The 25,558-nt window shown below is 49.3% G+C and overlaps 2 protein-coding genes across 2 annotated transcripts in view; one reads left to right on the top strand and one right to left on the bottom strand.

Annotated features, from left to right (window-relative positions):
* Positions 1 to 4,745: 4,745 nt before the first annotated feature.
* Positions 4,746 to 25,558, top strand: part of sult5a1 (sulfotransferase family 5A, member 1) — a 173,452-nt gene continuing 152,639 nt past the window's right edge. Inside the window, exon 1 of the mRNA XM_038806491.1 lies at positions 4,746 to 4,760. The gene's annotated coding sequence lies outside the window, so the exon portion shown is untranslated. The remainder of the gene's footprint in view (positions 4,761 to 25,558) is intronic.
* The window catches only part of dpep1 (dipeptidase 1), a 47,357-nt gene continuing 28,213 nt past the window's right edge, over positions 6,415 to 25,558 (bottom strand). Inside the window, exons 7-10 of the mRNA XM_038806489.1 lie at positions 19,798 to 19,882; positions 15,677 to 15,752; positions 11,922 to 12,057; positions 6,415 to 7,141 (exon numbers count right to left, since the gene is read on the bottom strand). Of these exons, the coding sequence (XP_038662417.1) occupies positions 6,974 to 7,141; positions 11,922 to 12,057; positions 15,677 to 15,752; positions 19,798 to 19,882 (465 nt within the window). The 3' untranslated portion in view covers positions 6,415 to 6,973. The remainder of the gene's footprint in view (positions 7,142 to 11,921; positions 12,058 to 15,676; positions 15,753 to 19,797; positions 19,883 to 25,558) is intronic.

The following is a 25,558-nucleotide window of genomic DNA, read 5'->3' as shown; positions in this document are numbered from 1 at the left end:
ACTATTTCCATAGATTTAACGGTAGCCACCCCACATTCAACGGCCTCCCGTGATTCACCGGCCTCCCCAGCAAGTGGTCACACTGGCGCCGATTAGTACTCCTTTTTTAAAAAGTGAACCTGGTGGAAGGGCTTCTATGGGGAGCCGAGGAGGTAAGTAGCCATCTTCACTCATAAGCAAAGAGCCTGGGGGCACTGGGCTTGCCGCCCCAGTGCTCGGCGGGGTTGGGGAGCACCTTCGGCTGGGGTGGGCTGCAATGGGAGGGGAAGGTGTCTGCTGGAGGGGCAGCCTTGCGTGTCTCCGCCATGCCAATCCCTGGATCGTGTGTACCCATTCTGGGGCAACCCTTGTCCCTGGCCATCTGCCCCCCCCCCCCCCCCCCCCCAAACCATTCATAACCTCCACAGACTGCGGAAGCCTCTGGCCGTGCTGCTGAAGTCTATTGCTGAATTGGCTATAGTGGTTAAGTGAGCACTCGCACATCCCAAGTGGATTCCCCTGGGTGGGCAGGCCATGTAGCATGTGGGAGTCATTGCCTAGAATTCCAATCAGACTGTGAATCCTGGACACTGTGCCTGGACACAGGCAACACCACACTCAGAGCAGCCAACATCCGAACACCCAGGGGATGGGACACAGCTCTGGGGACATGTCCACGGCTGGAGGGTGGGTAAGTGCAACAGAGAGGGGACAAGAGCCCGGTCCAAGTAATGTTAAGTGCAGGTGTCAGGGGTACAGGGTCTGGGGTCCATTGATGGAGTCCTGCTGCGGCTGGGAGTGTTGAGCATATCGGGTGTGGAGGAGATCAGTGGCGGAATGGAGGGTCCTGGGGTGGGATCCACCACTGTTTATCAGTCTAACACCCTCTCCCAATTCCTTCCAGATAATAAAGGTATGGGCTGTATTTTTCAGCCCGCAGAACAGGCCCCAGTGGTGCTGCTAGTGGCCAGGCGCTGGAGACGACGGCAGCAACAGCGTCTGCAGATGCTTGAGGTGACAGCCCATGTGCCGCACCCCGTCCACACCCTGAAGACCGGATCCCTGTTTGCCCGGTTGGGAAACTACATCAACTTTGACATGGACCAAGCCTAAAAAGATGCCGGGCAGCAGGATTCTCCACCATTGCCGGAATGCCCCAGGTCCAGGAGCTGATAGACTGCACGCATGTTGCCTTGCACGCACCAGACTAGCTGGGCGTGTCCTCTGTCAACAGGAATGCATTCGCTCCCTGAACATACAGCTCATGTGTGACCACAACATGCAGATCATGCATGTGTGTGCACGTTTCCCAGGGATTGTGCACAACACCTACATCTTTGGCCTCTTCGAGGACCACCCTAGGATGGCCAGCTGGCTCTTAAGAGATAGGGGGTACCCACTGAGGACCTGGTTAATGATGTTAGTACGGAGGCCGGAGACTGAAGCGGAAACCCAATACAATGATGCCCATGTGGCCACCCAAGCTTCCACTGAGCGGTACATCAGACTGCTTAAAATGCGCTACTGATGCCTCGACAGCTCCTGTGGTGCCCTACAGTACACCCCCCGGAGAGTCACCCGCTTTGTGGTGGTCTGCTGTGTTCCCCACAAACTGGCACAACAGCGGGGCGATGTGTTGGAGGTGGGGGATGAGGAACATGTGGCTACCTCTGAGGAGGAGGAGAATGAGGATGATAAGGAGGCGATGGACCAGGAGGGGCTGGTGGACAATCTCAGGGAGGAATACTGGTTGTGGTGAAGGTTTTTTAATGTTTGTCCAACAATGTCCTACTCTCTCGATAGTGCTGCCCCACTCTCCCCCCCCACCAGTCATATTCCCTCACTCCCTACCTACACCCCCCCCCCCCCCCGCATCCCCAGAGCCCTCAGAGATCCTCAACATGCTTCGCCTTCCTTACATAGACACACAATATCTAGGTGTGTTCCCTAGATGCACATATGAGGTTTAGACAGCCAGCTGCTTACCACGTCCGGTGGCTTTTGATGCCCCTGGTGGGCTTTCTCTGAGGCCGAAGGGCCCCCAGTGCACTTGGCGGTGACACATGCACAGCTGTGCCCCCCTGCCCCAGGTGCTGACTGCAAAACGCGTCCTCATCAGAGGGGTGGAACTCGGGGGAGCTGGTGGCCACCATGGGATGGGTCAGGGTTGGCACCCAACACCATCTCCTCCCGCTCAGAGCCCATAGGGCCCCGGGCTTCACCTCGGGATGGCGGGGCAGCTGGTTCGAGACCCTGCTGTCCCTGTGTCATCTGGCCCTGGCGGCAACCCGATGTCTGCACTACCGTGTCTCCACCCTCAGTGATACTCTTCACTGATTGGGCCATGCTCTCCAGTGGCCCCGCAATGCCCACCTGTGACTGGGACAGGCTCCGCAGCGCCTCAGCCATTCCCATCTGAGAGCGGGACATGTCCTGCAGGACCGCATTCCCATCTGAGAGCGGGACATGTCCTGCAGGACCGCATTCCCATCTGAGAGCGGGACATGTCCTGCAGGACCGCATTCCCATCTGAGAGCGGGACATGTCCTGCAGGACCGCATTCCCATCTGAGAGCGGGACATGTCCTGCAGGACCGCATTCCCGTCTGAGAGCGGGTCATGTCCTGCAGGACCTCATCAAGGTCAACAAGGTACTGGGTCACGTCGCCCAGCGGGTTGGACATTCAGCCATGGTCATCACCGACTGCGCCACACCTTGGACACCTCCACTAATGCTGATGACATGCACCAGGCTCCACTGCGGTCACTGCCCGAGCGGTGTTGCCATTTGTGGTGACATCTCCTGCATCCGTAGCCTCTGGAACACTTCCAATCGGCTATGGACCTGCTGGAATGTCACTGACATCTCCCTCTGAATGTCCCGGCCGCTCCCTAATATCTCCAATAGCTCTGGGTAACCTTGTTCCGAATTTCAGCATGTGGCTGGGATCCCGCTGACCTCCGACTGATGTCTTGCCTGGCGTTACTGCCTCCATCAAATGTGCATCAGCAAATGTGTGGTGCTCACCAGATTGTGCCCCAGAAGCCAGTCCACTAACGTTGCCCCCCAAGGTGTGTGGGCAGCACGGTAGCACAGTGGTTAGCATTGTCGCTTCACTGCCTCAGGATCACAGTTCGATTCCCGGCTTGGGATACTGTCTGTGAGGAGTCTGCACGTTCCCCCTGTGCTCCGGTTTCCTCCAACAAGTCCCAAAAGACGTGCTTGTTAGGTGAATTGGACATTCTGGATTCTCTCTCTGGTGTACCTGAACCGGAGCCTGAATGTGCCGACTATGGGCTTTTCACAGTAACTTCATTGGAGTGTTAATGTAAGCCTACTTGTGACAATAAGGATTATTATTATCTGCGCTGATGGAGCGTGGGGATGGCAGCTGTCACACGCCAATTATGGCATCCTCAGAGCTCTCCTCCGAGGTGGTCCCATGGGAGACGGGGGGATGTGGCCACCCCGGATAGGCCTGCGCCGTTGGCTGGAGGACCTGCTGTGTTGAAGTGAGGGTGGGGGGGGGGGGGGGTGAAGGGAAGGGGGGGGTGAGAAGTGCGGATTGGGGGGGGGGTGTTGAAGGGATAGGGGAGTGAAGGGAGTGGTGGGGGCACATCTAGGGTTGGGTGGTGGATGTTCACATGGGGCAGAAAGGTCTCAAGTGGGGGGGGGGGGGGGATGCCAACTCAAACGTGTAGGTCGTTGACCTTCATGCGGCACTGGAGGCCAGTCCTCCTGGTCATACTTCCTGAGCTGACTGCCACTTCATCCCAGGCAGCACTGGCTGCCGTGTGGCTTATCTCTGGGCCGCTTGGGGGAACAGGCATCTCTCCTAGCCTTGGCCGCATCTACGAGTCTCCCCAGGTCTGCGTCTTCAAACAATCGGGCTGGATGTCTTGGGGCCATGGCTGCGGGTTGAGTGGGGTTGGCTGTGCAGGTGCTGTTTAAGTGCTGCTCGACCTTGTTGGCGGGGAACTGGCGAGCACGTTTCCTGGCGAATCGGCCGGCCTTCATTTGCAGCATGAAGCCCTTGGGGCCTCGTCAAGTGGCCCAATTAACATTGTATTGTGTTGCCGGCCTCGCCGGGCCGAATGCCACGAAACCCCTGGCAATTCCCGCTCGCTACCACATTTAGAAATCTTTCCGGAGAATCACGCCCTGTAATGCAATCTTTCACCTCAGGAGGGCCCCAAACTGCTTTTGCAAACTCTCAAACACTTCATGACAGCCTTTAGACTGGAACAAATTTTTAACAATCCGTTCCTGGGTATGATTTCTCTGCTTTTCATTCCCTGTGTTTGGATTTCTTTTTTAAAAAATAAAATGGCCCATGTTCACCTTTATTGCTAATTTTGGTGATTTGTGTACCTACCTTTAGATTCCCTTGCTGTTGTACTCCATTTAGACTCTTATTCTCCAATCAGAACGGTGGCATCTGCTAAAATGCACCAACACTAGTCTATATTGAAATTTATTTTCTTTTTACATGGCCATTCTGCAGATTTATGTAATTGTGTATTTTGTTGCATTCTTTGTATTAACTACAAGATAGGATTCAAATAGATTCAGGACAGAGATCCAGGGGAAGTGTTTTACACAGACGCTTTGGAATAGACTACTGCAGTCACTGATTAAACCAGAGACCATTTTCCAGCCGCATTGCGCCCTAGATCCCGCAATTCCTGGTGAACAGCGGCGAAACCGCGGGTTTTGAGCCGGGTGCCGAGTCGATCGTGATGCTCCCGATCGCAATGCGGCCAACTGGATCTGGATCATTGGTGAGCAGACTTAAATGAATCGTTAAACTAATTTAAATAAGCTCAGCCCGTTTGAGACTGGAGTCTCCCAACTCCCGGGATTCACCGGCCCCCGTGGCACTGAGTGAGGCTGTCGCTAATGAGCACTGGTTTCCAATAACTGAAAACAGACATGATGGCCAAGCCAGGGGGACCCGGAGATCATTGGGAACTCCCAGTGGTTGGGAACAGGGTAGGGCACCTGGGCAGTGCCAACCTGACACACTGGCAATGCTGGGTTGGCATTGCAGGGCTACCAGGTTGGCACTGCCATGGGGTGAGGCCTGAGGGAGGCCAGGAGCATGAAAGGGGGTGAAGAGGTGCACGAAGGGAGGGAATAGAGGGGATACCTGACGGGGAGTATGAAGCCTGGGGTGGTATGTAGGGTTGGTATGAATGGGGGTATGAAGGGTGGGGGTTGTGAAGGGGAGTTTGAGGCATGGGTATGAGGGTTGGTATGAATGGGGGTATGAAGGGTGGGGGTTGTGAAGGGGAGTATGAAGCCTGGGGTGGTATGTAGGGTTGATATGAGTGGAAGTATGAAGGGTGGGGGTTGTGAAGGGGAGTATGAGGCATGGGTATGAGGGTTGGTATGAATGGGGGTATGAAGGGTGAGAGTTGTGAAGGGGAGTATGAGGCATGGGTATGAGGGTTGGTATGAATGGGGGTATGAAGGGTGAGGGTTGTGAAGGGGAGTATGAGGCATGGGGGGGTATGAGGGTTGGTATGAATGGGGGTATGAAGGGTGGGGGCTGTGAAGGGGAGTATGAGGCATGGGGGGTATGAGGGTTGGTATGAATGGGGGTATGAAGGGTGGGGGTTGTGAAGGGGAGTATGAGGCATTGGGGGGTATGGGTTGATATGAATGGGAGTGTGAAGGGTGGCGGTTGTGAAGGGGAGTATGAGGCATTGGGGAGTATGAGGGTTGGTATGAATGGGGGTATGAAGGTTGGGGCTTGTGAAAGGGAGTATGAGGCATGGGGGGGGTATGAGGGTTGGTATGAATGGGGGTGTGAAGGGTGGGGGATGTGAAGGGGAGTATGAGGCATTGGGGGGTATGAGGGTTGGTATGAATGGGGGTGTGAAGGGTGGGGGTTGTGAAGGGGAGTATGAGGCATGGGGGGTATGAGGGTTGGTATGAATGGGGGTATGAAGGGTGGGGGTTGTGAATGGGAGTATGAGGCATGGGTATGAGGGTTGGTATGAATGGGGGTATGAAGGATGGGGGTGTGAAAGGGAGTATGAAGCATGGGGGGTACGGAGGGTCGATATGAAGGGGGTTATGAAGGGTGGGTATGAAAGGGGTGTATGAAGGGGGGGCATGATGTAGTTTGGGGGGGGCTGAAGGGGAGGGACTGTTTTAAATATGCTGTGACTGAAGCCAGATTCTCCCGGCTCCCGCTATTCAAACACCGGCCAGCGGGGTAACTGAAGCCCCGATGCTGATGGTGTTGGTGGGGCGAGTTGGCACATAAAGCTCCGCCCCTCTCAGTTCCAGTGTAAAACTCGCCTCCATCCAAAATAACTAAGTGTCGGTGGATTGCGATATGGATCCTGCCAACCCATCACACTTACAAATGTTACGGGAGAATTGCACCCATTATCTCAATTTGGAGCCTTGAGCTTTAACCGGAAATTTCATTTGCCTTTTAATGCTGGAATTCTAGGCATTATTACAACATTTTAATTTCAGGTCTAAGTGAGAGAGAGAAGTATTAATAAGAATTGTTCTCGCCCTGCTTGAGTGCAACTATAATATGCAGGAAATCCTTGCACAGGTAGAAAGAACCAAACTGTCTGGTTCTTGTATATTGTGCGCACGTGTTACACAGAGGAAGACGAGTTCTACTTTTCACTCTATTTTTGTGAATACCCAGAATACTTGTGATACCGAGAATAATATGAGGTATGACTTACTGAGAAAAATATGTTTCAGCTTTTTTATGGTTTAAGCTGTTGAATGAACCACTAATTGGAACATTCAGATGATGGAAAATCCCTAATGGATAAACTTTTCATAGGGAACTCTGCAGAAATTTATTCCCGCGTTTGTAGAATTTCTACCAATGCTATGGAGGACGATTGTCAGAAACCCCATGGAAATTCTGCCTCTAAATTTTTCTTTGTATTCAAATGTTCTCATCTGAATATTTGCTTAGGGGCTTCTGCTGTACCTCTATCACCCAATGTAACTCTTACACTAATAAATAGTGTGCTAGGTACATCAATGACACAACTGTAGGCAATAGCACCAGTGGGGTTCCATTATTGCTTTGTTTCTGATAGCCATAGCCGGATCTGCATTGATTCTTAATCTGTTCATAAGGAATTGGCTCATCATCGGCAGAAGAGTTGGACTTAACCTAGAAAACAAACAAAAATACATCCAGCCAGTTACCATTTAGAACTTGCTTAACATTTAATTCCAACCTAAAATATGAATTGCAAACTTTATTAAAATAATGGCAAATAAAGAATTCTATATTGTAATGTAATAAAATCACAGGTTGAACATATTGGACATCTACCTTCAATGCCATTGCCTAATTTATGTTGACATTCCCCTTGTTTATGGACAGTTCTGCAGATTATAAGCATAACCACCAAATATAAAAGCATATGAGTGATATGTATTAGACATTTACTTTTAAATTAGAACTCAATTCTTGCAAATGAGCTAGCATGCTTTGTTCAAACTCAAGGGTTATGCTTTGGGGCATTTACTGGCTGAAAAAATTAACGTTTGGTATTGGTCTTATCCAATCTTAAAAACATTTACAGTGTTGAGCGGCCTGCCTCTAAAATGGAACCTATTGGATAATATCAAGTTTGCTAAAGAAAACTGAAGAAAAATTAAATAGTATGACAGATAAAATAAAACTAAAGTCAATATTTAAATAGGACAGGAAGTGAAAATAGGAAAAGGGAAGCCACAGTAAAAAGTCTAATTTTAAAAGTCTTATTTCAAATTGTTTTTAATTGTTCATTTTAGTTCCATAGGTCTACAGTCTGAATGCATTCAGTTGTGAATGGTGGTGAACAATTAAAAAAAAACAGAGGAGGGGGGCATCAAAAACATACCTATCCTGAACGGCGGTACAGCTCAGTATGTCAATGGAAAAGACACTGAGGATACCCTACATCGTGAAATGTGGTACGATCGTCGTGTTAAATAGGATAGACTTTGAACAAATCAAGCAACTCAAAACTGGGCATCTATGAGATCATCATAGATCTCATCAGCAGCAGAACTGTATTCAACCAAAATCTGTAACCTATTGGCATGGCATAGAACATAGAACAGTACAGCACAGAACAGGCCCTTCGGCCCTCGATGTTGTGCCGAGCAATGATCATCCTACTCAAACCCACGTATCCACCCTATACCCGTAACCAAACAACCCCCCCCCCCCCCCCACCCCCCCACCCCCCCACCCCCCATTAACCTTACTTTTTAGGACACTACGGGCAATTTAGCATGGCCAATCCACCTAACCCGCACATCTTTGGACTGTGGGAGGAAACCGGAGCACCCGGAGGAAACCCATGCACACACGGGGAGGACGTGCAGACTCCGCACAGACAGTGACCCAGCCGGGAACCGAACCTGGGACCCTGGAGCTGTGAAGCATTTATGCTAACCACCATGCTACCGTGCTGCCCCATATTCCTCACTCTACCAATACCACCAAGGCGTGGAACCAACCCTGGTTCAATAAAGAGTGCAGGAGGGCATACCAGGAGCAGCACTAGGCATGTCAACCTGGTGAAGTTACAACAGAGGATTACTTGTGTATCAAACATTAAAAGCAGTATGTGGTGGACAGAGCTAAGAAATCCCACAATCAGCAGATCAGATCTGAGCTCTGCAGTGCTCCCACATCCAGTTATGAATTGTGGTGGACAATTAAGCAACTCACTGGAGGCTCCACAAATATTCTCAATGATGGGCGAGCCAGCATATCAGTGCAATAAAGAAGGCTGAAGCATTTGCAATAATCTTCGGGCAGAAATGCCGAATGGATGATCCATCTCGGTCTCCTTCGGAGGTCCCCTGGATCACAGATGCCAGCCTTCAGCCAATTCAATTCACTCTACTGATATCAAGAAATGGTTGAAGGCACTGGTTACTGAAAAGACCTTGGGCCCTGACAACATTCCAACATTGGTCCTGAAGATTTGTACTCTAGGAATTGCCGCACCCCTGGCCAAGCTGTTCCTGTATAGCCACAACTGTGGCATCTGTCCACTAATGTGGAAAATTGTCCAAAAGTGCCCTGTCCACTAAAAACAGGATAAATCCAACCCAGCCGGTTACTGCCCCATCAGTCTATTCTCAATTATCAAAAAAGTAATGGAAGGTGTTGCCAATAGTGCTATCATGTAGCACTTACTCAGCAATAACCTGCTCATTGACACTCAGTTTGGGTTCTGCCAGGCCACTCAGCTCCTGACCTCATCACAACCTTGATGAGCTCAACTCAAGAGGTGAGGTAAGAATAACATCAATGCAGTATTTAACTGGGTATGGTATCAAAGAACCCTAGCAAAACTTCAGTCAGTGGGGATCAGGAGGAAAACTATCTGTTGGTTGGACAAAGAAAGATGCTTGTGCTTGCTGGAGGTCAATCATCTGAGCTCCAGGACATCACTGCAGCAGTTCCTCAGCATAGTGTCCTCGGCCTAACCATCTTCAGCTGCTTCATCAAATGATCTTCCTTCATAAGGTCTGCAGTGGGGATGTTTATGTGCAACTCCTCAGATTCTGCAGCAGTATGAATCCATATGCAGTAACATTCAGGCTTGTGCTGATAGGTTGCAAGGAACATTGGTGCCACGGAAGTGCCAGACAATCACCATCCCCAACAATAGAGAACCTAGTCATCTCTGCTTATGACTCAATGGCATTACCATTGCTGAATCCCCCACCATCAACATTGTGGAGGTCACCATTTACAAGAAACGAACATGACTAGCCATATACCATGACTACAAGAGCAGGTCAGAGTCTAGGAATTCTGCGGCATATAAATTATCTCCTAACTTCCCACAGCCTGTTCACCATCTACAAGGCACAAGCCAAAAGGCTGGTTTAGCTCACTCAGCTAAATCGCTGGCTTTTAAAGCAGACCAAGCAGGCCAGCAGCACGGTTCGATTCCCGTACCAGCCTCCACGGACAGGCGCCGGAATGTGGTGACTAGGGGCTTTTCACAGTAACTTCATTGAAGCCTACTCGTGACAATAAGCGATTTTCATTTTCATTTTCTTTCAAAAGTGTGATGGGAAACTCTCCATTTTCCTGGATGAGTGCAACTTCAACGACACTTAAGAAGTTCAACACCATCCAGGACAGAGCATTCTGCTTGATTGACACCCTATCCACCATCTTCAACATTCTCTCCCTCCAGCACTGACACAGTGGCAGTCATGTGTACCATCTACAAGGTGCACTGTAGCAACTTACCTAAGCTCCTTCAAGTACACCTTCCAAACCCACAACCTCCACCACCCAGGAGGACAAGGGCAGCAGATACCTGGGAACACCACCAGCTGCAAGTTCCCCTCTAAACCACACACCATCCTGATGTGGGACTATATCACTATTTCTTCTGTGTCTCTGGATCAAAATCATGGAACTCCTTTCCCAATAACACTGTGGGTGTGCCTCTTTTTTATTCATTCATGGGATTATGGGCATCGCTGGCTAGGCTAGCATTTGTTGCCCATACCTAATTGCTCTTGAGAAGGTGGTGGTGAGCTGCCTTCTTGAAGCGCTGCAGTCCATAGTGTAGGTACACCCACAGTGCTGTTAGGGAGGTAGTTCCAGGATTATGATCCAGTGACAATGAAGGAACGACAATATATTTACAAGTCAGGATGGTGGATCGCTTGGATGAGACGCCAGAGATTCCCAGTAGATGGCATTGAGGTTGGTCATCGTAGTAGAAATCGATGCCACAGAGCTAGCTGGCTTTTTATGGGGAGTTTTCTTCCAGATCTGTACTGAGCAGCATTTGTCAGCATTCTGTAGGAACTAATCCCTCTGTGACACCCTGTTCTATCACCACCAACTCCTCACCCCCTTCCCTTGCAATTGCAGAAGGTGCAATCCTTGTCTCTTTACCTCCTCCCTCTTCAAACACTCGCTTCAGGTGAAGCAGCATTTCACCTGCGCCTGCTTCAATTTGATCCACTGTATTCGCTGCTCCCAAAGCGGCCTCCTCTACTTTGGGGAGACTAAATGCAGACTGGATGACTGCTTTGCAGAACATCTTCACTCAGTTCGCAAGCATGACCCGACCTTTGTGTCGCTTGCCATTTCAAATTGCCACCCTGCTCTCATGCTCAAATATCTGTCCTTGGCCTGCTGCAATGTTCCAGTGAAGCCCAACACAAACTGGAGGAACTGCACGTCATCTTCTGGATAGCTACGTTACAGCCTTCCAGATTTAACACTGAGTTCACTGACGTCAAATCGTGAACTCTCTCCTCCACCTTTACCCCCTTTTTTAAATCCAGCTTTTATTGTCCAAGCAATGTCTTTAGTCTTTCACACTCCCATCAACATTCCTTTTGTCTGTGTCCATCTTTGTCAATTCTAACCTGACCTCCCACCTATCCCTGACCTTCTATTTCTCCCACCTTCCTCCTCCCCCTCTTAAGCAATATAAAATCCGTCAATTTTCTCCCACTCACTAGCTCTGAAGGTGATTCATACTGACATGAAACTTTAGCTATGTTTCTCTCTCCATAGATGCTGCCGGACCTGATGAGTTTTTCCAGCACTTTCTGTTTTTTTTAGCGAGCAGCTTCCCTTCGCTGCTGACCAGAAGATCTATGCCTTCATATTCCAAAGCTAATGCACACGTTTGCCATCAATAGTCTGCATGGTACTGGTATCATCATGGTCTGTTAAATAGTTAATTCCCATCTGCCCTTCAAAAGAATGAGACTTCACAGAAAAGAAGGCAGAAGTTGCTTGAGAGGCAAGTTGGATGCTTGCTCTGCTTAACTTCAAGCACATTTACAATTGTCATCTTTAAATGAATTCACAATCAGATGGGATCTGTAACTTTACCAAGGCATAGCCCATCATTCCATGAAATTACTTTTTGATATGGCATATGTTGGGCAACCTTCACCTGTTCCACCTGCTGAAAAACTCGTAGAAAGTTTTCTCCAAGAGCTGCTTTCACCTCCACGTCAGTCCAGTTTCTCTTCAGTAGTTCAGCTACTAAATCTGGATAGAAGGACACATCATCCAAACCTGTAGGAAGACTTCAAAATGAAACATGTAAGCTTTAAGTATGTTATTTGACGGTGAGGCAGTCCAATCCATACACACACATACTTTCCAGCGCGCGTTATAAAGACACTGGCAGGTATTTTCTCCAACCTAATCTGGGGTCTCGGAGCCCACCTGTAATGTCCTTATTGCCTACAACAGCCTAGGAAATTAGATTGTTCTCTTTATATTTCAGTATCACGCCAGCGTGTGCACTAACATACGAAGCCACGCTTGTCCAAATCATGGCTCACCGGCTACTATCAGCCAGCCAGATCTCTCCATCTCACCCACCAGACCTCTTCAACCTGCCCTTCCGACATCTCCATCCAGCTCACCAGATCTCTCCATCCAGCCCACCAGATCTCTCTGTCCAGCTCACCAGATCTCTCCATCCAGCCCACCAGATCTCTCTGTCCAGCTGACCAGATCTCTCCATCCAGCTGGTCAGAACTCTCCATCCCGCCCACCAAATCTTTCCACCTCGCCCACCAGACCACTCCATCCCTCCCACCATATCTCTCCATCCCGCCCACCAGATCTCTCCATCCAGACCACCAGATCTCTCAATCCCGCACACCAGATCTCTCCATCCTGCCTACCAGATCTCTCCATCCAGCCCACCAGATCTCTCCATCCAGTGCACCAGATCTCTCCATCCAGCCCACCAGATCTCTCCATCCCTCCCACCATATCTCTCCATCCCGCCCACCAGATCTCTCCATCCTGCCTACCAGATCTCTCCATCCAGCCCACCAGATCTCTCCATCCAGCGCACCAGATCTTTCCATCCAGCCCACCAGATGTCTCCATCCAGCCCACCAGATCTCTCCATCCCGCCCACCAGATCTCTCCATCCAGCCCACCAGACCTGAGAGATTATGGCCGGGATTCTCCCCTACCCGGCGGGATGGGGGTCCCGGTGGGATGGAGTGGCGGGAACCACTCCAGCGTCGGGCCGCCCCAAAGATGCAGATTCCTCCGCACCTTTAGGAGCCAAGCCCTCACCTTGCCCCATGGCACAGGCCCACCCGCGGATCGGTGGGCCCCGAATGCGGGCCAGGCAACCGTGGGGGCACCCCCCCAGGACCCCGAAGCCCGCCTGCGCCGCCAATCCCGCCGGTAAGGGAGGTGGTTTAATTCACGCCGGCGGGACTGGCATTACAGCAGCGGGACTTCGGCCCATCGCGGGCCAGAGAATCGCCGGGGAGGGGGGCCTGCCAACCGGCGCGGCGCGATTCCCGCCCCCGATGAATCTCCGGCGCTGGAGAATTCGGCGGCCGGCGGGGGCGCGATTCACGTCGCCCTCCGCCGATTCTCCGACCCGGCGGGGGGTCGGTGAATCCCGCCCTATGTGAGAGACATTGTATGTGTGAGAGAGAGATTGGGCATGTTTGTGTGCATGAGAGACATTGTGTGTGTAAGAGTTATGGGCCGGGATTATCCCCTACCCGGTGGGGCGGGGGGGGGTCTCGGCGTGTTGGTCGGCGTGTTGGAGTGGTGTGAATTCTCCACACCTTTAGGGGCCAAGCCCTCACATTGAGGGGCTAGGCCCGCGCCGGAGTGGTTTCCACTCCGCCGGCTGGCGTGAACGGCCTTTGGCGACACACCAGCCGGGGCCGAAAGGACTTCGCCGGCCGGCGTAAGTCCGCGCATGCGCCGGTGCATCAGCGGCTGCTGACGTCCTACCGGCGCATGCACAGGGGAGGGGTCTCTTCCGCCTCCGCCATGGTGAAGGCGGAAGAAGGTTGGCCCCGATCGCGGGCCAGGCCACTGAGGGCGCACCCCCCGGGGTGAGATCGCCCATGCCCCCCCAGGAGTCTGGAGCCCGCCCGCACCGCCAATCCCGCCGGTAAGGTAGGTGGTTTAAGCCACGCCGGCGGGAGAGGCCTGTCAGCGGCGGGACTTCGGCCCATCGCGGGCCGGAGAATCGCCGTAGGGAGCACGCCGACCGGCGCGGTGGCACCCGCCGACCGGCGTGGCGCAATTCCCTCGCCCGCCAAATCTTGGGGGGGCGGAGAATTCGGGACACAGTGGGGGCGGGATTGACACCGGCCTTGGGCGATTCTCGCCAACAGAATTCCGCCCAACATTGTGTGTATGTGTAAGAGAGAGATTGTGTGTATATGTGTAAGAGAGAGAGTGTGTTTGTGTATGTGAGAGAGATTGTGTGTGTGTGTCTGTGTGAGAGAGCATGTGTGTGTGTGTGTCTGTGTAAGAGAGGGTGAAATCTTGAACCTACCATTGCCAACCAGAGGATTGACTCGATGAGCCGAATGGCCTCCTTCTGCACTGTAAATTCTATGATATCTATGATTGGTGGCAAGGGCAGTGATGAGACCATCAATTCATGCGACACGTGGTTAGAAGTGAACAGTGGTTTTAATCGTCTTACAACAGAGCCTGCCTGTGACGAGATGAACTCTAGATGAACTGGCAGGCAGGCTCCGACTGCCAAGCTTTATACAACCAGTGGGGGGGGAGGAGCCAAGGGTGGAGCCCAGCACAAACTTCCGTACATCCCCAGTACACCTCCCCCTAGGGGCAGAGCCGCGCAACTGCTCGTGTGTCGAGCTTATAGAGGCATGGTACAACATGTGTGATAACAGTGTGAATTATGCTATTATGATTCACCACAGACAGAAAATCTCCTGAGAATTGGGAAACTTCATTCTCACCCAAGAGATTGCGTTTCCAGATTTTCCCCACCTCTCGCTGGCGATATCACGGGTGAACCTCATTTTAATAAATGTTAATACATTTCCATGTTATTAACGTCCCCCTGCCAAATGATTTCGCCCACGTCGCGTTAGTTAGTTTTACAACAGATTGGCCGTGCGTGAGGCAGTCAGGGGGTTTCCTCCGGAGAAGAGTCCTGGCTCAGCTGAAACCTCAAATGCAATTCCCTTCACCGTGTTCTTTTCATTCTCTATGTTCTTTATCTCAGTTTTCCAAGCCAATCCTCATGTTCTATTTATTTCCAGTATCAGGTTTGTTGAAAACTGAGAAAGAATCCTTATTACAGTCGAATGAAATGGTTTTCTCACAGTGGGTTCATGTTATCGTGAAAGCTATTGCAAACCAGCTCAACCAATTCGGGATGCTGCTGACAAAGATTTAGAATCATAATATTCCAGAAGACGGCACTGTGGCGCAGTGGTTAGCACTGCTGCCTCATGGCGCCGAGGACCCGAGTTCGATCCTGGCCCCCGGGTCACTATCCGTGCGGAGTTTGCACATTATCCCCATGTCTGCGTGAGTCTCACCCCCACAACTCAAAGATGTCCAGGGTAGGTGGATTGGCGACGCTAACTTGCCCCTTAATTGGAAAGAAAAAGAATCGTAGAATCCCTACAGTGCAGAAGGAGGCCCTTCTGCCCATCAAGTCTGCACCGTCCTTCTGAAAGAGCACCTTGCCTTGGCCCACTCCCCCATCCTATTCCCAAAACCGATCTTAACCTAAACACCTTTGGACACCATGGGGCAACTTAGCATGGACAATTGGCCTAACCCAAACATCTTTTAACATGCAAAGGAATAGATTTCTCAAAGAAGGTGCAAGTGAATTAAACAGCCGTGTAGATAGACAGCTAGATTAATATTGAATATTACCTGGAAACGCCATCATAATCTCCACCAAATCCTACTGTCTGGTAACCAGCAATCTTTTTGATGTAGTCAAAGTGATCTATGAAATTATTTGACAAACATGCCTTTATAAAAAAAACATGTTTGAATTCCATTACAATAAGTGTAATAGTTCAATTCAAAACCGCGAGAAAGCTAATAATATGTTACAACTCCCCACCAGAAACTGATGGCAGAACATCTGGAACTCCCTAATTAAAAGCACTGTGGGGCATCATCACCACACAAACTACAGCATTTCAAAAAAGACGGCTCACCTCAGCCTCCTCAAGGGCAATTAGAGATGGGCAATAAATACAGGCTTTGCCAGCGCCACCTACATCCTATAAAGGTAGAATCCCCATCCACATTACTCCTGAACTGAAGGATGTTGAGGAGGGGAGGGTTTGCGTAGTCTGCAGCACCTCCCAATAAGATGCATAGTAGGGGGAAGGAAGTCAATCAGAGGAATCTCATCTGCAGAATACTTGGGAGCGCCTAGAGGCTGCAGGCCTTCCGGAAGGCGTTTGATAAGGTGCCGCACAGAAAGTTAATTCACAAGGTTAGATCACATGGCAATAGGGGTAACTTATTAGCTTTGGATCGAAGACTGGCTAACAGACAGGAGATGGAAAGTTGGGATAAAATAGGTCTTTTTCTGGATGGCACAATGTAACTTGTGGGGTGCCACAGGGTTCGGACCTTGGGCCCCAGCTATTTACAATCTATATTAACGACTTGGATACAGGGGTAGAAGGTTCTATAGCTAAATTTGCAGATGACACAAAAATAGGTGGGACAGTAAGCTGCAATAAGGAAATAAGAACATTACAAATGGATATAGATAGGTTAGTAGAGTGGGCTAAAATGTGGCAGGTGGAGTTTAACGTGGATAAGTGTGAGGTCACGCATTTTGGTTGGAAACATGGGAAGGCAACTTATCTAATGGGGAGAGTCTTCAGGGTGCTCTATAGCAGAGGGACCTGGGGGGGAGAGACTTCAGGGTGCTCTATGGCAGAGGGATCTGGGGGGAGACTTCAGGGTGCTCTATGGCAGAGGGACCTGGGGGGAGAGACTTCAGGGTGCTCTATGGCAGAGGGACCTGGGGGGAGAGACTTCAGGGTGCTTTATGGCAGAGGGATCTGGGGGGAGACTTCAGGGTGCTCTATGGCAGAGGGACCTGGGGGGAGAGACTTCAAGGTGCTCTATGGCAGAGGGATCTGGGGGGAGAGACTTCAGGGTGCTCTATGGCAGAGGGATCTGGGGGGGAGAGACTTCAGGGTGCTCTATAGCAGAGGGATCTGGGGGGAGAGACTTCAGGGTGCTCTATGGCAGAGGGATCTGGGGGGAGAGACTTCAGGGTGCTCTATGGCAGAGGGACCTGGGGGTCCTCGTTCACGCGTCACAGAAAACTAGCATGTAGGTTCAGCAGATAATAAAGAAAGCAAACGGAATGTTGGCATCTATAGCTAAAGGAATAGAGTATAAAGGTAAGGAAGTGTCATTGCAACTATACAAGGCATTGCTGAGACCACATCTGGAGTATTGTGCACAGTTTTGGTCCCCTTATTTGAGGAAAGATGTAGTGACAATGGAGGCAGTTCAGAGGAGGTTCACTAGGTTGATCCCAGACTGAGGGGTTTGTCGTATGAGGAGAGATTGAACAGTTTAGGCCGATACTCTCTACAGTTTGGAAGAATAAGGGGAGATCAAATTGAGGTCTACAAGATGACAAAAGGTATGGGTAAAGTAGACATGGAGCAGATGCTTCCGCTTGAGGAGTATTCTAAATTAGAGACCATAGTCTTAGGATAAGCGGTAGCAAATCTAAAACTACTTCCCCCAAAGGGTTGTGAATCTGTGGAATTTGCTATCCCAGAATGTGGTGGATGCTGGGACAGTGAGTGAATTTGAGGAGGTGTTAGACAGATTTTTAATTGGTAATGGGTTGAAGGGTTATGGAGAACGGGCAGGATGGTGGAGTTAAGCCCATGATGAGATCAGCCATGATCAAATGGCAGTGCAGACTCGATGGGCCAAATGGCCTAATTCTGCTCTTATATCTTATGAACTTATGAACTCTTTTTCAGAAACAAATCTATGATTTGATTGAAGGTCCCCAGGACTCCTCAGTGAACTGTACATTCCCTTCCCCAGCAGTATAATGTGATTCATTTATACTCGAAGGCTGGAAATCAAAATAAAAACAGGCCGTGGGATTCTCCATCGGTAGGATCCTCCGCTTCACCGTCAGCACACCCCAAGCCCACAGGTTTCCCGACGGTGTGGGGTGGCCACAATGGGAAACCCCATTGACCGGTTGCCAGATGGAGAATTCTGCTGCTGGTGAGGGCGCTCTGTTCCGGATAATTGGCGCTAAGGGAATAGAGAATCCTGCCCAAAATATGCTGGGAAAACTCAGCACGTCTGGCAGCACCTGGGCACAGAAATTAGGCTCAGATTTACATCCCTGGGATGGGTTTGTCAAGTCGGGAATTTCAGCAAACCCGACCCTTACAAATGACTGCCCGCAGGTGGGATTTCCAGTCAGTTGGGATGGGCTGAAACAAGAGTTGGGATGGGCGCCCCCAGAACTGAATTCACAGGCTGCAGCTGAGAGCAAGGTTTGCATCTCTGCCCCAACACTGTGTTGAAATAAATAAGAAGTAATAATGAATCAAACAACATCCCTCCAGCCCTCACCCCTTATACCCCCAAACACTCTCTATGCTCCATCCATGCCAAACTATACCAACTTAATGCCCCTCTACCCACCCCATTGCCCCCATTCCCCTATTCCAACTCATGCCAAACTTTGCTGATGTGGTAGTAATGTCACTGGACTAGTCATTCAGAGGCCCAGCTGAATGCTCTCAGGACATGGGCTCAAATCCCACCATGGCAACTGGCATTTGAATTCAGTTAATAAATCGGGAATATAATCATGACCGCAAAACTATCATCAATTGTTGTGAAAGTGTATCTGATTCACTAATGATCTTTAGAGACGGAGATCTGCCATCCTTACTTGGTCTACCCTATATGTGACTCTAGACCCACAGCAATGCGGTTGGCTCTTAGCTGCCCTCTGAAACAGCAAGGGCAATTCGGGAATTGCAACAAATGCTGGCATTGCCAGCGATGCCCACATCCAATGTCAGAATTTTTTAAAAAATGTGTCGTCTCCCCCCCCCCCCCCCCCCCCACTCTTTGCCCTTACCCCATTCAAGCAACTCAGTTAATATCCTTGGGCAGTTCCTTGACAGCTTTGACACTTGCTGGGTAACCTTTTACAGATGTGACACTTCTAGGTAGCATTGGCAGCTAGACAACTCCTTAACATTTCCTTGATAGCTCGACATCTTTTACAGCTTGACAGTTCCAATTAATTTGTGCGCAGAAAGTGCATAATCATGTTTGCTTTTAATAATCCTAAAGGGTACTTTAACTTTCCTAAGCATGCCTTGCCTTTTCCAAAGGTGTCCCGGAACCCTATACAAAGGGATACCTTACCTCTCCAAGGGGGTACCCTAGCTATACAGAGGAACCCGCCTAGATTAGATCTCCTCTTCCCCCCCCCCCCCCCCCTGTTCTAATCTGCTCATTCCTGATTCCACATTCCTGTTCTTCCAAAATCCCACTATAGTGGAAGCAGCTGCTGATTTGAATTGCCAGCTGTACCACGAATGTGCTGGCGTGAACCCCTGCCCGACTCCTGACCCACCTCCACGAAGATGAAAAATGCCAGATTTGGCAGTAAGATGTAGGATTTTCAGCCATTTAAATCAGGTCGATAACCTTTCATCGGAACCCCTGGAACATTAACAACTTTTGCTCCTTTGGAAACCAGTATAGACAAGACAGGCTGAATGGCCTCCTTCTCTGCTTTGGCATTTCTGTGATTCTGTGATAGAGGATGGTAGATGGCAGGTCAATTCACCATTTTAAATCTGAGATGGATAAACTTTTACTAGCCAAAGGGATAAGGAACCAAGGCGGGTTGGTAGACAAGGGAGGCTGTATGGTTCCTATTTGAACCTTTATTATAATAGCAGAAATTAGTTTTGAAAAGCAATTTGACTTGAGAGCACAATGTAAGTACTGACCTGCCACATTTAAAAGATTGGCTGTAGAACTGCAGGTAACATACTGATTGTAGAAATTCACCATGACGATACCTCGCTTCTCACTCTGTAAAGTCAATCCATTCATAAAAATGATTCAGCAGGTTTAATGATAGTTTCTGAATGTATATATATATATTCCTGTCCAAAGTAAAGGTTATATGAAGAATTCATTGTCGCCGAGACAAAAATCTGGGACTTTCTAACCGAAGGCAAGGATAGAGCATCTTCACCACATGGACTGCAGCAATTAAAGAAGGTGGTACACAACCATCTTCTCAATGGTGCCTCGGGATTGGCAATAAATGCTGGTCTTTTGGAGACAGCTAAATCCTGAAAATGAGTTTTTAAAACGCAATAAATGTGTCCTGTGAATATGGATTTAGGATTCCTTGTCAATACACAGAGAGTGGACAGTTTCATGTATTTTGTTTTTCCTCAGTGGAATTAGTTTTCTTAAGTTTCAACCCTGGCTCAGTTTGTCCATGTCTCTGAGTCAGTAGGCTGTGGGTTCAAGACTTACTCCAGAGACTTGAGCACAAATACTAAGGCAAATACTGCAGAGCTATACTGGCGATATCATCTTCAGATGAGATGGTAACCTGAGGCCCCATCTGTATGTAAAAGACCTCACGGCACTATCTTGAGGAAGAACTGGAGAGTTAACCTGGTTTCCTTGCCAATATTTATTCCTCAATCATCAAATTAAGAAGAGATTATCTGGTCATTATCACATTGATGTTTATGGGATCTTGCCTTGCACAAATTAGCTGTCATGTTTCCTACGTTACAACAGTGACTTTAAAACAACTTCATTAGCAGTACTGTGTGACTTTCTGAGGTTGTGAAAGGAGGAATATAAATGCAAGTATACTTTCTTGCAGTTTGGGTTTTTTCACAGCACAAACATTTGGTTGAAGAGGTAGGGGATTTTCTCTCAGGCTTTCACTAATGCCAATTTGAAAGTTGGACTGGGAGCTGTGCAAGAGCACGCTGTGACAAGTCTCATTCTGAATTTCCTATCACCTTTCTAGCGGAGTGCTAGTCCGCCACTTTTGAAAAAAAATGACCAATTAAAGGGCAATTTAGTGTTGCCAATCCACCTATCTTGCACATCTTTGAGTTGTGGGGGTGAGTCCCACGCACACATGGGGAGAATGTGCAAACTCCACACAGAGAGTGACCCATGGCCGGGATCGAACCCGGGTCCTCGACGGCATGAGGCAGCACTGCTGACAACAACTACACCAGCGTGCCGCCCTCTAAACAGCCACTTGATATCCGTTACATTGACTTAGGATAAGGGCAGCAGCATGTTTGAGATTAAAGCCGTCATCCACACCATTACCATTTGGGAATACAACAATTCAGTGTGATCAAACACAATAGCTCGTCACTGAAAAAAATAAGAAACATATTTAATATTGCACAAGTACATTCTCTGTTGTACTGTAAGTGGTTTTGCAAACTGTACCTCATTTTCACTCAGCCTAACGTTTGTTGTTAAAGAACATAGGAACAGGATTAAACCATTCACTTCTTGTTTGGCTGTTCAATTGAGTTATGGCTGATCTGTATTACAATTCTATGTAACTGAGACCAGTGAGCTGTGGACCTCCCCCAGACAGCTTACCAGCAAAGAGGAGGATGGATTGGGAGGGTGGGTAAGGAGACTGGGCCATTGGGAGGGAAAATCAAGACAGCAGTCAGGACAGGAGTCAAGATGTAGTAGAGAGGGGTATCAGTGGTGGTACACAGGGGGAATCGTAGAATTATAGAATTTACAGTGCAGAAGGAGGACATTTGGTCCATCGAGTCTGCACTGGCCCTTGAAAAGAGCACCCCACCTCCACCCTATCCCCTTAACCTAGTAACCTCACCTAACCTTTTATTTTGGACATTAAGGGCAATTTAGCATTGGCCAATCCACCTAACCGGCATATCTTTGGACTGTGGGAGGAAACCAGAGCACCGGGAGGAAACCCACCCAGACACGGGAAGAACGTGCAGACTCTGCACAGATAGTGACCCAAGCCAGGAATTGAACATGGGACTCTGGAGCTGTGAAGGAACAGTGCTAACCACTGTGCTACCATGCTGCCCTATAATGATAGTGATAATGAGGGGCATCAAGATAATGGTAGAGAAAGGTGTTTGAGGTGGTACTAGTGGGGAGAGGTCATGGCAGTGGTATGGAGGAGGGTTGAGGTAGCAGTGGAGAAAAGCTTTGATGTAGCAATAGAGAGAAGAGTGAGATAACTTTCAAACGACAGGGCCGAGGTAGCTGTAGAAGTCTGTTCAAGGCACGAGATTGAGGAGAGTTGAGGCAGTGTTGGGTGGGGTCAAAGTAATGATTGTGAGGAGGGGCGCGGCAGCAGTGTTGGGATTCACAGTGGGAAGAGAGATGGGTCGAGGTAGCAGCAGTTAGGAAGAGTCATGGTGGGGTAGCGGGGCAGCACAGTGGGTAGCATTGCAGCCTCACAGTGCCGAGGTCCCAGGTTCGATCCTGGCTCTAGGTCACTGTCCATGTGGAGTTTGCACATTCTCCCCATGTCTGCGTGGGTTTTGCCCCAAAACCCAAAAGATGTGCAGGTTAGGTGGATTGGCCACGCTAAATTGTCCCTTAATTGGAAAAATGAATTGGGTACTCTAAATTAAATTTTTTTTAAAAGGATTGGCAATATAGATGGGGTTGTGATGGCTCAAGACAGTCATGCTTGAGGCGTCATTATAAACCAAAGGGGTTTATAAAGGAAGGCAAAAGGCACAGAGCAGCTACATACATGTGCCAATTCCTCAGCTCCGGGTTTAACAGCCTGAGCCCCCAGATCTCTGAGCCCCACGTTGATGGGCTATTGGCCGGGCTTCACGGGCTCCCACGTGATTGGCTCCAGACCAGTCACATGGGCCGCAATGCCTGCCCTTTTAAAGTCCCTTACCCTTTAAGTCCCTTACAACATGACACATGTAATTATTTACAATATAATATACATACTGAAAACTCTCAGGAGGGGGAGACAGAGGGCTGGATTCTCTGCACCCCGACACCGAATTTGTGGCCGGCGCCGGGGTGGAGAATCCATTTCTGTGCATGAGTACCCTGCACCACGTACCCCTACACGCGGCCATTGCTGGAGACCCGCCCTGCCATTCTCCGTCCCCGACCGGCCAAACTCGTGATGGATCTAACATGGCCCTGCCGGTCGGGATACTAGCGTGGCGGCTGCAGACTCAGTCCATGGCCGCCACTGTCGAGGGTGGGCCTTTCGGGGGGGGGGGGCCTATATGGCACTGGGCTCATTTTGGGCGGGCGGTCCGTGTCGGACAGTATCCCGTTGGGTCCAATTGTGGATATGATCAGCCAACACTGGCAGTGTGCCCAAAATGTTCAACACGAATATAATCTCCTGGGGCACTGGTAGAGTATGCAGCCTTGCAAGGCCCTGGTATTGAGGACTATCGTGGAGGAGGTGTTCTTTATTCTTACTGATTGTGGTCTATGGGTCAGAAAGTCGAGGATCCAGTTGCAGAGTGAGGAGCCAAAGTGAGGGCAATCGGTTTTCCAGGGTCTAAGTGGACTAAATGGTTGACGGACAATACCACATTGAAGGTTTTTTCTGTGGTTGCCTCCACTGCCACTGTTTTTATTTCTTCTGGCGTGGATGCAATGGAGCCAATGTTGTGGCCAGATTCAAAATGAATCTGCCATAATAATCATGCCAAAGAAATATTTTAGCTCGGAGACGTTCCTTGAGCTGGAACCTCAAGGGGAAGTAAACCAGTAGCATCCATTCTGAACCTTAAATACGTTACATCCATGGCGTGGAAATAACATTTTCTGCGTTTAAGGCAGACACCTGGATCTGGGAAACGTTTCAATACCTCCTCCGGGTTAGACATATGTGCTTCAAGGGTGGTACCAGTGACTAAAATGTCATCACGGTATACCATCACCTTTGGAATACAATGGAGAAAACTTTCCATTGTATGTGTGCACATAGGGAAGGCTGATGCTATTCCAAATAGCAGTCTTGTATATTGATATAGTCTCTAATGGGTATTGTAACCTATTTCTGGGACACCTCGTACAACACTAATTGGAGGTAGGTGTGGCTGAGGTCTAACTTTGAGTAGGTAAGGTCTCCCATCAGCTTGGCATAGGGGTATTCAATCCTGGGGATTGGGTACCGATCCACCTATCCAGCTTGACTCATAGTTAACTTGTAAAGCCTGCAGATCCTTCCAGGCCTGTGCGGCCCGAGGGCAGGGACGATGGTGGCTGCCCACTCAGGGAACTGGACTGGTCCGATTATGCCCAGCTCTTCTAGAGGCTTCAGCTCAGCTTCTACCTTGTGATGTAAGGCATAAGGGACTGGCCTGGCCCTAAAAATCTTAGGTGTTGAATCTGGATTTACATACATTTTGGTCTTCACTTGCTCACAGTGTAAAACATCTTTATCTCTTTGTAGGATATCTTACCATCAGAAATTTAAAATCTCCAGCCAGTTAAGTTTGCTTTAACCAGTCTCCTCCCATGAGTCTGTGCCCTTCGATGACAGCTAAGGGCAGACTGGCTTCTCGCCCCTTATAAACCACTGGTGTTTCGGTACTTCTGTTAATTTTAAGGGTCTTCCCCCATATAAGCCGCTAGCTTGGCCTGAGTACCCTCAAACTTGGACCTGGGTTCCTGCACAGATATAATTGAAGGTCTGCTCACCCACGACTGTCTCCGAAGCCCCGGTATCACACCCATTTTTAAATGCTTGCCATTTGCATTCACGATGATTTCAATTCCATCGTTCCTGTTCACCTGGCCAACATTCAGGCGGTGCATTACGTGCTCATCCTCAGAGTGTTCCCCCACTTGGCAAAATGGCTGTGTGGACTGCTGTCGCAGCTGTTTAATTTTTTTTTGCATTTCCACACCCTGCCCGGCAATGTGCTTGAATATGGCTTCTGCGATTACATCAGAAGCCCACAAACTTACGGCAATTGACCTCTCTTGGGGATGGTCCCCTCCACAATGACAGCTGTCCACATCAACTTTGGGTTGACGACCCAATCTGTTCCCTGTTCTTTGACTTTGGTCTGGTCCTGAGGACCGTGTCTGGTTCTCTGCTGTGCCTGTTGATCCTGTTACATGCCTCACGGCTATACCCCCAATACTAAATTTACTTCCAAATCAGCCACACTTTGTAGTTCGCTGGCACCTTTCTCAGCACACTCCATCACCTGAGCTATCTCAATCACCTTCTCCAGCATGATTGTGGTCTCAGCCAAGGGCTTCTTTTGAATGTTGAGACTCTAGATCCCACAAACCAAGCGGTCGTGAAGCATGTCGCTAAGCGCAGTCGCAAGCTCGCAGTGTTCAGCGATCTGGTGAAGCCTGGCTATGAAAGCTGTGATGGATCTTTTAGTGTTCCTGACCACTGAATTGAATTTATGTTGCTGGAGGATGATTGAGGGCCTGGGGATAAAGTTCCTTAACCAGCTTTACGAGCTGGTCCAGAATCTTGGAGTCAGGTGCCTCAGCGGAGGTCAGATTTCTTATTAAGTTGTAGGTATAAGGCCCACAAATGGTCAGAGGTATCACCTTCTACTTATCTTTACCTGTGATCTCATTTGTGGTGAAGACATAACAGAGCTGTTCTATGCATTGATACCAATACTCAGCCCCCTGTCAAAAGGTTCCAGTTTAACTATGATAGGCATTTTAATTCACTTTTACTGTCGAATGGATGAC

Source organism: Scyliorhinus canicula, chromosome 9 (assembly GCF_902713615.1).
Source record: "Scyliorhinus canicula chromosome 9, sScyCan1.1, whole genome shotgun sequence".
Classification (NCBI taxonomy): Eukaryota; Metazoa; Chordata; class Chondrichthyes; order Carcharhiniformes; family Scyliorhinidae; genus Scyliorhinus; species Scyliorhinus canicula.
The sequence above is the reverse complement of the archived record's forward strand: the minus strand, read 5'-3'. Positions and strand labels throughout refer to the sequence as shown.